This window comes from Diadema antillarum, unplaced genomic scaffold (assembly GCF_040938485.1).
Source record: "Diadema antillarum isolate AM-2024a unplaced genomic scaffold, OU_Dant_1.0 seq00000804_RagTag, whole genome shotgun sequence".
In the NCBI taxonomy this organism is placed as follows: domain Eukaryota; kingdom Metazoa; phylum Echinodermata; class Echinoidea; order Diadematoida; family Diadematidae; genus Diadema; species Diadema antillarum.
Window position 1 is genome coordinate 35,953 of NW_027271686.1, and position 14,904 is coordinate 50,856.

At 36.1% G+C, this 14,904-nt stretch overlaps 1 protein-coding gene across 2 annotated transcripts in view; it reads right to left on the bottom strand.

Moving 5' to 3' along the window:
- Positions 1-337: 337 nt before the first annotated feature.
- The window catches only part of LOC139739543 (ETS translocation variant 5-like), a 34,809-nt gene continuing 20,242 nt past the window's right edge, over positions 338-14,904 (bottom strand). For both annotated transcript variants that reach the window (XM_071650146.1, XM_071650147.1), the window contains exons 4-5: positions 8,847-8,894; positions 338-474 (exon numbers count right to left, since the gene is read on the bottom strand). In XM_071650146.1, the coding sequence (XP_071506247.1) occupies positions 353-474; positions 8,847-8,894 (170 nt within the window). In that variant the 3' untranslated portion in view covers positions 338-352. The remainder of the gene's footprint in view (positions 475-8,846; positions 8,895-14,904) is intronic.

A 14,904-nucleotide genomic window follows, 5' to 3' on the forward strand; every position in this document is an offset into this window, starting at 1 on the left:
GTTGTATTACAAAAGAAGCACATATTTGATAGAAATCAATGTCACTGCACACATTCACCACAAACTCTTAGTTCTGGGTTTAGTCAAATATTTCGATGCTTTGGATGAACATTCAAAACACTTTGAAAGTATATTCTTTATCGGAGAAAGTTTAGATGGATCTTGAATTCAATGAATCTTTAACCACAAAATCAGAAATAAAAAATGCATCAAAATTCTGTAAATAGCAAATAGAAACACTGAAATTAATCGTCTGGAATGTATTGCTAATCAAAGGAGCACATACGAATTTTGCCATGAAGAGGCTTTTGAAAATTCTGTGCAATGGAAATAAAAGCAATCTTTTTTACAGTTAATAGTAAAAGGTACTCTTGCATGTTGAGTGGCAAAATATCATATCTGCATACTTACAGTTTTCTGAGTGAAAGTCTGGCACTGACTGTTCCGGCTCGGATTCGGCGCCGTAGCCATATTCTGTGAGAGAAAGAACAGGATAAGAATTACATTTTTATGGAACCGAAACAATGTCAACATTTCAGACATACATCAAAGTCATCACAAAAATATGCTACCAGTATATTTCTATTTCAGTTCAAAACAAATGATTATGTATCATCATTACATATTCATAAAAAGTTTAAACTAAGTATTTATGCTCTTTGGGAGATTTTATGGGGGCTACATGCAATTAGGCAGCAATTATCTCATAGTTGGGGATTTGTATTCTTTATTTTGCTGGTGAACAAAACTTCCTTATAAAGCTGGGCTATATTTCATCAAACCCAATATAACTAATGCCATAATGAATCATGATATAACTGACATGATGATGGAATTTGCTCCTATTTCTTTTTTTTTATGAAGGGTTCTATACCTCCAGTCCTCCAAGTGCAAAGACTCTGGCCCATATGCATATGTACCAATACAGAACAGAGCAGAAGCATGTTTTGTCTTTGGTGAGACATATATTTTATGTACAACTGTATAGTGTAAGAAGAGACACAGTTCTTGTTACTGGATGGACTTCATTTTGGTTAGAGACAAAGGCCAGGCACTGTATAGGGCTTTTTACACTTGTAAAATTTTGCTTAGCCTCGGACCAACGGTGGGGCTAAGGCCCCCCCCCCCCCATAGTCCCACCGTTGGTACGGGAATATCCTTAGCCCACTTTCTGTTTACACTCGTTTTTGCCAAAGTGGGCTAGCCCCACCGATAGTACGGTACTATCTGGCCCTGCAAAATAGCAGGGGTTAGCACCGCAATTGCGGTGCCAAGCAAGTGAGTGTAAACAGAACGAAAAAATAATCCTGGGCTAAGCGACGGAGACGAAGTCCGACCCTCACTGACCAATCAGAAACGAGGTAATCAAGTGCTGCCGGTGCGTGCGTGTACGTGTACAGTACACAGCGTAATTATGAATATTCATGTGGTTTGGAAAGTCCGGGGCTAAGAAATACGAGTGTAAAAAGGTCAGTTTTCTCCTTAGCCCCGGACAAGAGATAGTACGAGACTAATTGGCGAGTGTAAAAGGCTGAAAAAATTGGTACAGGACTAACGATAGTCCTGGGTCAGAGAAAGTCTGGGGTTAAGAAACACAAGTGTAAAAAGCCCTTATGGGTCTCAAAAGCAACATTTCAAGACAAAAGAGCATATTCCCATTGGAAACATGCACCAAATTTGTAGACCACTGAATTCTTTAGCAAGAAGTGAGACTTCAGACTTATACTGAAAAAAAAAGTGGGTTTTTTTTGTCATATGACTGCCAGTTCAGAATATCATGTGACATTTTGATCAATGGTCACATGACTGTGGACAGACATGTTATTTATCCTCAGTTGTTGTTTTGAGCATGAAATGTCCGTTGAATTTTTGCATTCACAGAAAAAAAAAATACATAGGCTTAGTTGCCAACTCTACCGCTTTTGGCGGTAGACTACCACTTTTGACAGATTTCAAGCTAGCACTCAGATTCTACCGCATCCTCAAATGAAAATACTAGCAAATATGAAAACATTTTGAGTGATCTTATCTATAATCAAAGGAAAATATCACAAGGACATTCCAGGTGTTATTCCACAAAAACATCTTCTCTGAATGGACAATGTGTTCTCATGTCCCCACAGGATGCTATACAAGTGATTAATATGTACATATTACTATCAAGTATTATTTCCCTCTATCTCATCTCCCTGCATGTACTGACAACCAAACTCAGCCTTACTTTCTTACTTCTTTCATAGCAATTTCTGTAGGCCTACATATTTTCTTTTAAACCTAATGAAGACAATTTGATTGTGTTATTTACAGGCATTTTCCATCAGACATCTGCCAGAGACTACTTGTGGCTAGTATTTAACAGGTTCAAGTTTCTTGCTTTAGTATAGTTTATTGACAGATTTTACTGATTAGTCAGGGATTTATAATTCTTATGTAATCTTGGCAAATAGATCAGTTTAGATTTGCTCATCAATACAAATTTAATATGACTGCCATTCATGTCCTCATGTCTAACTTTGGAGGAAAAAAGTTTATGTAAACTTGGTATCATTGTAATACTGTCCAGGTGTGCAGAACATGCATTGTACAACTGTATCTATAATGTTCCTTCTCTGGCATGACAGTTCGGTGACATTTTGAAGCACTGGATTTCTGATTCACATTATTTGATATGTTCTAGAATCACATAAAGGAAGTAACTGACATTAAAATAAATCAAGCACATTAATAGGCAGAGGAGCTGGTTGACAGCATTGCTATGTATACATGTCCACCTCTATGGAGCTCAGTCCTTTGCTGTCAGACACTTTATTTGATCCACAACGTGTGTCCCCATACAGGAAACCAATCTGACCACAGCACTGACCACATCCACTGTCTGTCTACAATCATGTCCTCCAACCTGACTCAAGGCCAGAAAGACATCTCCAATCATATATAGTACAGCAGGTCTTTATGCCCTGGATTTATCCCTTGAGCTAACATGATTTGACAGACTTGATTTTTTTCCTCCCTACTTTTCTTCCCCCTACCCCCCCCCAAAAAAAAAAAAATGGTCAAGCAAACAGCATTAATCAACACATGATGGGGTATTTGGTACTGTGGCATACTGGTATAGGCACCTACCATCTAAAAATTGCTATTTAGTCAATTCAATATCATTGTTATTATTATTATTATTATTATTATTATTATTATTATTATTATCATTATTGTTATTATTATTATATTTATTTATAGTATTATTATTATCATCATCATCATCATCATCATCATTATTATTATTATCATTATTTTTCTTTTTCTTTCTTTTTAAACGCTGAACCCTGGGTTACCGAAAAGAAAATGGATGAAAGTAAATTTAGACACATGATGGGGTATTTGGTACTGTGGCATACTGGTACAATGTATACCATCTAAAAATTGCTATTTTGTCAATTCAATATCATTGTTATTATTATTATGATTATTATTATCATTATTATTATTATTATTATTATTATTATTATTATCATTATTGTTATTATCATTATATTTATTTATAGTATTATTATTATCATCATCATCATCATCATTATTACTATTATCATTATTTTTCTTTTTCTTTCTTTTTAAACGCTGAACCCTGGGTTACCGAAAAGAAAATGGATGAAAGTAAATTTTATGGCTATTCACCAGAATATTTGATATGTTAGTAATTTCAGAAGAATTATAAATGAAAGCTAATCCTTGAAATACAATGTAACTCCTGTAATTTACTTCATCATTATTAATTTTCTGATTACAGTATTGAACAGTATAATGATATCAATCAGGCAGAACATACACATGCAGCTGGAACAGCACAAGTACCACTGCACTATGCATTATTGGCCCATGTACAAAAATAAGTAGGCCTAATCATTGGTTGAGTATCTGAATTAAGATACAAATGTAGTCTCACTATCCAAAATGATAATTTTTTTTGAAGTAGATATTAAGATATCATTATCATTATCGTAGGGCTTAATTATGTTAAATGCTTCTGCCAAAGGAATAGTAAATTTCTGACATTTGGACATTTTATTTCTAGTCTGTAAACAGAATCAAGAATGAACAGATATTACCATACAGCCTTTAAAATGAAAATGAAAATTTGGCTTGTCTCTCCTCAATAAACAATTTTACAACCAACTTTACTGGAGCTATATTGTTGGCACACAGCCCAACAGTTTCTCATTGGGATAAAAGTAACTTAACAACTTCTCATTTTAGAAGGTAGGTCCTACAGTGTACCTGTAGCCTCTACTTTCGAGAGTGCTATTGCTACAATTTGTACATACAAATTGTAGGTGAGGAGTTTTACTATAAACATCTTGGCTGTGACAACAGGCTTGCTTTTCATCTTCATGCTGGCTTACATAACCTGCAGACTCTCCTCTTCATCAATACCAGAGTGGATTCATACAAAATAGTGGCTGAAATGTTTTTTTTAAGCTTGCCATTGGATGGCAAATATTTTATATGCTTTGTTTTCAATAATAGTATTATGGGATATTTCCACATGAAAACAAATATTTTAGGAGTCAGAAACATATGCAAAAACCTTTGAAAAGTTAAAGAAAAAAAAAACAACAACCCAACCAGAGGACAAAGATAGCAGATGTTTTACATGTTTTGTTTTCAATGATAATATGAAGGGAAATTTCCACATAAATGCAAATATTTTAGGAGTCAGAAACATACACAAAAGCCATAGAAAACTTAAAGAAAAAGCAACAACTCAATCAGAGAACAAAAAGATAAAAAAACCCAAAGAATTATCAAAGCTATAAGAGCTTGATGTCAACAACACATCTGCTAATGGACATCTTTTGGAAATGTACATGTCCATCAGAATAGCATGCTTCTGGTATTCTGCACACAAAGAAGACCCAAATATAGTCTTCTTCATCACAGGTTTTGAAACTCTCACTTAGAAAATGTCGAATAACAAGATGTCCTTGAAATATCATGAGCAAAAAGAGCTGGATGAAAAAAAAAGAATAACAAGACAGATAAATAAAGAGAGAGAGAGAGAGAGAATTGAACTGTGGTATTTCATGAACATAACAATTATGTATCGTGGTGAGACTTGTACATGTAGCTCTCAGAGCCATAAACTTCATATTTCAGATATATAGGAGGCCCAGTACAGATGAAAGGGGGGAAGATTCAAGCTGAAAGCACAGGGCATTACCCCCCCCCCCCCCCCTCCCCCCTCCCCCCATTATATTCTTGGAAAAGAGTGCCTGACTGATATGGGATTCTTCAATTACAGTTACACACTTACAAGGTGTGACAGGCATTGGAATTCCATGTGAACATTTAAATGCATAATTTATCATTTGCAGATGAAACAAAAACCCAGCATTAGTGCTTTAGAATAGTTCTAAAATGTGAGTTAGGGATAGAAACAACCACTGTAAAAAACTGAATCAATACAATATTAAGTAGACTACTGCTAAATACACAAAATCTGAACAATAGTTATAATTCAAATGTTTCCAGACTTCTAATAACCATCTACAGTTATGGTTTATCAAGAATAACACTGATATCTCCTTATATTTTTACCTTTATTGCAAAAATTTAATATGGTTGGATGTTTTGTAATACAACAGACCTACACATTATGCATTAAATGTGATATCTTAATTTTCTTTTAAATCACTGCTCCCAAAGGTAAACTGGACCTTTAAGACAAGTTTGTATTCTTGTGTCTTACTATGACTTATAAGTTGTGAGAAACCAACAAAATGGATGTTTCTGTTTTGCATTTTAAGATCCCATGGAAGAACAAACATCCTATTATACCTGAGGCATGATGTGAAGGGGGAAAAAAAGATATGAGCATGACCTGTGGTTTACAGCTAATTAATCATCATTTGCTGAAGAACAACAATGTTTATAAAAGGGAAAAGTCTTATAAATAAAAAGGATCTGATCTGATGAAAAATATGTCTGTTCTCTGAAAGGCTTTACAATTTCATTTACTCATTTTCATAACTCAGTAAATATACTTTTTTTTTCTTCACAGAATCTATTCCAAAGAATTGCCCATGGATAATCACAACATGGAATGATGTCATTAGAAAAACTTCATGCAGTCCCTTCTGCTTTAATATTATATACTTCAAGCTCCCTCTCTCCCTCTCTCTGCTTCTGTCAGTCATACAACCCACACCCCTCCCTTCTCAAGAAGTCTGCAAAGGGGCTGAAAGTTGAGGGGATCCCTAAGCCGTTACTTCCTACTGTCATTCATATGCAAATCAGCTCCAGAGGGTTTGGGGTAAACAACTTTTGAAAGGGCATAAAAATAACCTGGCTGTCATGGTACTTGTAAATGGGCTTTGGGACTCTTGCATTCTTATGCTACCCCTACCCCCCCCCCCCCAATTCTCAGCCATTCTGCTTTTCAGTCACTCTTGCCTACATGTACTCCCCTATCCCCCCCCCCCATCTTTTTTTCATTCTTTTCTCTGTCTTGCTGACTCTTGCTCTATGTACTCTCTTTTTTCCATTTCTCTCTTCTGCATTTTTTTTCCCCATCCAACTGTGATGATCAAAATTATGGTAGTTTTTCTATGCAACTGCCGTCGTGTGACTCTCTGATTACCTACTGGTTCCCTGACCAAATATCGCCATTTTCTTTCTGAATGAGACTATGTTACAATTGTTGAAAGGTTCTTTTATTGGGCTTTGACAATAGTATATTTCCTCTTCCACTCAGCGGAGGAGAAAATAAAGAAAGGGCGATGGGGGTGGAGGATGGGGGAGAAGGAGAGAGCAAGCACTGTCTGGATTGGCAAGAATGGATAGGACTGGCATGACAAAAACAGTTTTGATAGGAAAAGACAGCTGCACTTCCGTTTCACACCATATCTTGTGATTGTCCTTGTAATGCAACATATCAGGCAGGTTAGTCTATTATCTGCATGATGTAATCATGGCCTTGGATATTTGTAATCACCCCCCCCCCCCCCCCCTGCACGCCCACAAAAAAAGTGGTCTGATGACATTTATTGCATTTTTATTTCTGCATTCCACAAGATCATGCGGACTAACAAGAGCAAAACACTTGACACAGAACAGGGTGGGGTTGCCTTCTCATTAATTTTTAATGGATGGCAGAAATAAAAGTGCAGGTGTAAACACATTTCATTTTGAATGCAAGTCTTGGGCTGACTTCAAACATCTCGAGGAAATGTATCACACTTTGTGACATTTGAAAATTCTATGAAAGGGATGAGTCGCTGAATTTCTTTGCAATAATTTCTGATAACCAATATTCATCACATTGATCCCAAGTGATATAATTATTAAACACTTATAGCAGCATACACAAACGTGCTCACAAAGAAAACTAGACTTCCGCACGTTGAAAGGAAAGTATTTTGGGGAACATTCATTACTGAAATTGCAAGCAAATTGTATTATTTTCATATAGCATTCATTTTATTCTTCGCATGGTGATTCCTCACTTCTCTATCTTTCTTCTTCTTCTCTAGTTTTGTCTTCCCTCTTCTTAAGTTCTTTTAAATGCAGTAATATTCATTAATATATATACTTGTTAAACATGCAGATACAGTTGTATTTGAGAGCATGTTTCCCCAGGCAAAAGAGCAAGAAGCAATTGATGGGGAGGGGGGTGGGGGGATGCACTGGGGTATTGGACAAGGAGCTTCAACCATTTTCCCCCAGCCCATCTAGTAGTAAACTACACTTCACTCTTACCTATTTCATTCTGGACGGCATCAGTTTTCATGACAAGCCATCAAATGTGCGTCTATGACATGCATGGTTAATTTTCTCATTAAAAAGAAAATCTAATAAATTATAACAAACATGAGAGAGTGATGAAACAGCCTGCCTTCATTAAAGTTTGATCAGTAACCTTAATAATACTTCCCATGAGCAACAATATCCTTCCATTCAAAGCCACACTGCATGTGCAGTATGTGCAGTATACAAAGCAGACAAGCGTATGCAAGTCTGAATGCAAAGTACGATGATATGTGACCCTGCACCTCAAAACAAACAAAAAGTCGCCAGACATGAATTTTGAGTTAAGATCATATTCTGAAAGAGCAGACTTTAAGCTTTAAAATGATGTATAACTCAAATCAAATGGACTCTCCTAACCTATTTAAATATTGGAAAGAAAGCACAAACTCAGGAAAAGTGTGAACTGAGAAAAGAGGCTCTGAAGAACAGTGTCTATACAAGCGCTTAATCTTTACCAAACTGTGCTGGCTGTGCGATGAATGGGACAAAAAACAGGAAGTAAACCACCAGAGTAACAACAATGAAGGGATTATCAAATTGAACTGAAATTAAGCATGTCTCATGAACACATTCTGTCAATAATTAATGCCAACTTTCAAAGTAGTAGCATTATCCTTTCAAAAGTTATTAGAGTTGAAAGTGAAGAGTGTGGACAAGGTTTTTCAGAAATGGAAAAGGGATTCTAAAGACACACCTAATCACACTATTCTACCAAAAATGTTCGAGATAAACTGCTAAAAAAAACACACTTTCCTGCCCGTTTTATGATACCAAATTTTAGCATATTGTAAAAGAAGACCCGCTCTTTCAGAAAATATGAAAAAGTCAAGTTCGGCTACAGGAGTGTAGGTTGACCCATTTCACTTATTTTCAGTCCTCACGCAAAATCAGTGTGTGCGACTTTTGTTTGTTTTGAGGTGCACGGTCATATGCGAGTATGCAGGTATACAAGCTTGTTTCTATGCCACACAGAATTGTTTCTTTAAGCAAAATGGAATGTATCATGATAGTGTAAAACTTTAGCCTCAATATGGAAGACTTACCATCAGCCAGCCACTCCTCTTGCAGTAGATCCAAGTCATGAAATAATTCTGAAATTTAAAGATATAAAACAAATGTTTTTAATTTACTGTTACACTCAAGTAACCATGAATATTCAGTATGTTGGTACATTGCATTTAGACTTAGTATGCATGTTTTCCACTCATATTTCCATATCATATGTTAACTACCTGCAATTCACTGGTGAGGATGTGGTTGTGATGCCATAGAGCATGCAATATTTTCCACAACTGAACTTAAATGATTTGAAATGAAAATAAAAAGAAATGAGAGGACTTGAATTATACTTCTCTATGATAGCATACCACAATCACACGTAGACAGGAATTGGGTCGGTTGCTGATGGATGGCAGTTAAATTCATGTTGCCTTATGCACTTTGATACATTGCATACTATTATCAATTATATATAATATGAATTGCTTATGAAGGACAACAACCACTTACATGTAACACATTGCTAACTATTGTAACTGGTATGATGGACACCAATCAATTCTGGATAATTCTAACAAATATGTTGAAACAGCACAGAAAACAAATATTGACTAGTGTAATACACTTACTTATAATGCACTATCAGATGTTATTTTTCATAGAAACATTTAAATCAAGGCATTGCAGACCTAGCCCAACACATATTGCAATACAGGTGAGCATTTGATACTCAAATCAAACTTTTGTTGCAATAAGAATTTTGAAATACTGAATATTGAATATTGAATACTCAAAACCAACATGAACAAATAAAGTGACGCCATTTTGAAGTCCCCCTCCCCCGAGCTAATTTCATGTGCAGATTACAGTTATTGCAATTTCATATTATAATCACCATTACATCAGATGAAATGCTTGGTTGTTCAATCGCTACCAAAGAAACTGCAAGTATTTTATGCTTTCAAGTACAACATATAGTTTGACGGCCAGGATACAATCCATTGCAGAGCCACAATGTACAAAGAAAATGCAATGTGCTGGACAATGCATGTACATTCTCAGTCATGCATACAGTCATAAGTTGTTCATAATTAACTTTCCTTCATCTGTTTTTTTTTTATTAAGTTACAAAATAAAATAAAAAATCTGAAGATAAATTTTACATAACTAAAATAGAGAAGAGAGTGTACAATATATAGTAGAGCTTGTGGAATAATCAGGCACCTTGATCGTTCTCTGTCATGCCATGTCAAACTTATTGCCTGAGAAATCAGCACACCCAGACTTGTGCAACATAATCTAAATTATTCAAGTTGTTTTTCCCATGCAGTATTTGGTAAAGGGAGGCTTGATCAGAATTCTTAGAAATAACATTTCTCAATCACTCAATGGTCATGTCATTTAGAGGTTATGTGACAGGGATGTGTTCAATGAGAAACTTTCATCACTGACATTATAACATCTGAACCAAGGGAATTAATAAATGAGCCCATTCAAGACTACTGTGTGGTATCAAATTCCATTGCTGAACTTGAAACATGTCATGTGTAGCTCTTCCTTTGGTTGGGAAAGGGGTAAGGGGGAAATCTACACTCATGTTTTGAAGTAGACGAAAATGAAACAACCAGAGCAACGATAATTCAACGTCAATCAGCCAAAAATATGATAGAAACATAATCTCACAATTCATAGTTGCCATTACATATAGATCGTAGTGATAGTAGAAATTGTCAATACAATATATTTCTTGTGAATGATAAATTACTTCCAACTTCCATAACAGTTGGCCCTAAATGTCCATTTCAGAATTTATTGCCATAGTTTTATGTATTGTACTATGAATTTAAAATTCATTCAGTTTTGTTTCGTCTTTATCTAAAAATTACTTATCATGATTACAATTTTGTTCATGATTTGTTTTATTCTAAAAACTCCTGATGTTTGGGCAAGTTATGGATTGTTTCTGGCAAAAGATGTCTATTTTCAAGCCTATTCTGGAACTTTACAATTACTGTCTACACACGAACATGGGATCAAAGGTGCACAGTATTTGTCCATAGTGTTTGTGAATGGCTCATAAATTCTTCATGATATTCTCATATTACACACCATGAAATTCTCCTGTATGGTGTATCAAAAAATTTTTGTAGGTACACACTACCAGCAAAAACTGATGACAAGACAAAGCTTGGTTTATATGCATACAGTCATAGCTTTTACATGTTTATTTCACGGACTTTTAACCCCAAAGCAGCTGAAATTCAAAACTATGACCTCAAATTGTCAAGTAGTTCCATATGTACAACCATAGTTCCACATTCCCATATCATCAAATGAAATTTTTGAATCAGTTCACGTTTATATTTGCTGTTTATAAATCATATTGCTAGACATCCCCACTGAAGGCTGAAGCACATCACAAGCCTGACTTAGGTTGTTTTTTTTTCATGAGCTTGTTAAATGCTATATAATGAATAAAATTCAACACTGTATAAAGCCTACTGTGTATGAAACCTGGCCTTGAATTAATCATGATACACTGATTGTCAATATTGAGATGAGCATATTATAATCTGTACCTTTAGCACACAGTTCTAGCATGAATCACCACCATACTATGACACAATCACATGACTACAACATATTGCCACAGACAACACAATTAATTTTTAATGACTTGCACCTGGAAAAGGGAAAACCAGAAAATATCTCTCACCACAAAATATTCTACACTTCCAGTGCTAGTAAAGGTGAGAATCAACAATTGTGACCCTGCACCTCAAAACAAACAAAAAGTCGCCAGACATGAATGTTTAGTTAAGACCGTATTCTGAAAGAGCAGACTTTAAACTTTAAAATGATGTATAACTCAAATCAAATGGACTCTCCTAACCTATCTAAATATTGGAAAGAAAGCAAAAACGCAGGAAAAGTGTGAACTGAGAAAAGAGGCTCTGAAGTACAGTATCTATTCAAGCGCTTAATCTTTACCAAACCGTGCTGGCTGTGTGATGAATGGGACAAAAAACAGGAAGTAAACCACCAGAGTAACAACAATGAAGGGATTATCAGATTAAACTGAAATTAAGCATGCCTCATTAACACATTCCGTCCATAATCAATGCCAACTTTCAAAGCAGTAGCATTATCCTGTTAAAAGTTATTAGAGTTGAAAGTGCAGATTGTGGACAAGGTTTTTCAGAAATGAAAAAGGGATTCTAACGACACTCCTAATCACACTATTCTACCAAAAATGTTCGAGATAAACTGCTAAAAAACACACTTTCCTGTCTGTTTTATGGTACCAAATTTTAGCACAATATAAAAGAAGACCCGCTCTTTCAGAAAATATGAAAAAGTCAAGTTCGGCTAGGTTGACCCATTTCACTTATTTTCAGTCCTCACGCAAAATCAGTGTGTGCGACTTTATGTTCGTTTTGAGGTGCACGGTCACAATTGGTGAGAAAAATGGTCTACAGAATGGGAGGTAGACTAGAAATGATTTGATCCAAGATGGGGGAGGGGGGGGGGGGGGTACAGATAAGCTGAATTTTCATTTACTGTACCGGTATGTCAAAAGTAAGGCCACAAAAACCCTAGAACACTATCGGGAAGAACCCCCAAATTACAACGTACTTTGATTTCTTATTAATCACACAAATGAGATTATGCTGTGACATTTCCTTCTTATTTTTTAACATTCTTGCTTTCATACACATACAGTACGGTAGTCAGTATGATACACCACAGCACATGAGAATGACGGTCAGCAAACCATTTACAGTAGAAATTAGTCTGTTTGTGTCAAGTACAGTCTGTCTTCCACTGAATCCATATTAAGGCATTCATATAAAGGTAATTACAGCCAAAAGAGCGCCCATTGCACAATCCTCCTCCTTCTCCTGTAATAAAAATTCAACCTACAACCAGTCAGGATGTTAGATCCCCCCCCCCCCCCCCCCCCCCCAGGCTAGATGTGACCTGCACATTCAAACATTGATCCCTTCACAGACAATTAACACCCAGGACAATGCACCCTAAGCAACATGGAGAGCTGTCCTGAGGGGGTTGATGCAGGGTAAAAACTGTCTGGGAATGCATCACTCACTCTTGAGGCCAATTCACAATCACTGTGCACACGAACAACACACACAGAGCCACACAACCATCAAACACACAAGTTTGTGCTGTACCGCAATCCCTACACCTTCACGCACGCTGTACATGTGTAAAGCAAACATGTAGTTCATCTTCACTGTGACATATCATTTGTACAGATGTGACTATACTAGCGGCATTGGGAGGGTGATTATTCAGAGCTATATACAGGCTTGAGCATCTGACAGAGACTAAGGTGTGTGAACACAGCTTGCCGTGGCATAGTCTAAGCATTGTAGTATGTACTGCAGTATACACCTTCTTCAGCAGAAAATGGTGCATTTCCATCACTCTAGAGATGGAATACAACGAATATGTTGAATTCTTACATTTGTAGTCTCTACATTGTACACTCGACAAAACAAAGCAAAGAAACTTGTACAAACTTGTGGCATCTGAGCAAAACATGTTTTCACGTACACTGTGTAGAGTGTCCCAAGAAAGAACAGGTCTGTATGATTATTTAGTGGAAATACCAAAAGCATGTACTCAATTTCCATCTCCATCTTACATTAGATGAAAAAGTTTCAACACAAAGAAAAATTTCAAGCATATAAATGCCAACTGCAGTTCCTGTCAGATGATACAATTTTTGAAGAGTTACTATTACAATAAACTGGATATTAGCTGTCTCTCTTTAGGTTGTGCTGTCTATGTTTTGGTTGTGTTGTCTATTTTCATGTTTTTACCCTATTTTTGATGCATTACTTTAATAAAATCTAAACTCATTTTCAAGGAAGAAAAAAGAAAGAAAGAAAAAAAAAAACATTTCCCTTGGTGTGCTCATGTGTGAGCTTATCGGCACCAATTTTGCCTCTGGGATTAAGGCGGTACTGCATATCAAGTTTAGCATGTAGCCCCAGCACATAAGGAACAAACACGGAGTCAAGAATAACTGATAATTTGATGGTCCCTCTGCTGGTATGGATGAATTCATACTTGAGTTACATTGTACACTATCAGAAGATCAATGTCGCCACTCCTCCGTCCCTCCAGTATTGGTATTCCTCCCGACTCAATTGAATTTGCCCTTTACTGTGTACTCTTCAAAATTCATTTACCAGAAAATTCAGCTCATTCGATTACGGTGCTCTCTGAGGTATTGATTACACTTGTTATCCACGGCCCAACAAACAGTGATTTTTTTTTTCTCTCTCTCTTCCTCTCCAGCCCCCCCCCCCCTTCCAAAATGACATGGATGAACTTGAGCCCGCCTTGCTAATTCATTTTATCTTCAACAGGCGTTTTCACATCAGCCCGATTAAAACAGCTCGAGATATTTTTAACTTCCCAAGTCAGAAAATATCACGCTACATCGGGCTATGTGAAAATGCCTAACGTGCAGGACACAGTACAACACCTTTACATGTCCTACATACAGCTATGTACATGTACAGGACTAAGTCCACCTTCATTATACATAAGGATTGAGTGATTGTAGTTCAACACATCACTGAAAATTTGAGGAAAATCAAACAATCCATTCAAAAGTTATGAATTCTTTAAGTTTCTGCACAGTCACTGCTGGATGAGAAGACTACTACAGTATATGATGTCACATGTGTAGAACAATATAAGGAAAATATACAGAGATTTCCACAAATTTTCATTTTTTTGAAAAAGGTATAAATACATTCCCTCGTCTCTCTAATGACATACATACAATGTATGTTAAAGGTAATATTATTCCCCCTGCTTCCTGAAAGAGGCAAGTCAAGTGCTCTATCATTATGCAAGAGAAGTGAAAATATGTTGAATTTTCCTTTACTTCCTCAAATATCATTCTATGCATGTGACATCACAGGCTGTAGTAGTCTTCTCATCCAGCAATGGTGGCAGTGAAACTTCAAAAATTCATAACTTTTGAACGGATTGTCCAATTTTCTTCAAACTTTTACTGATGTGTTCTACCGGTATTGCTGCATTCTCTCAATCTTTATGAAG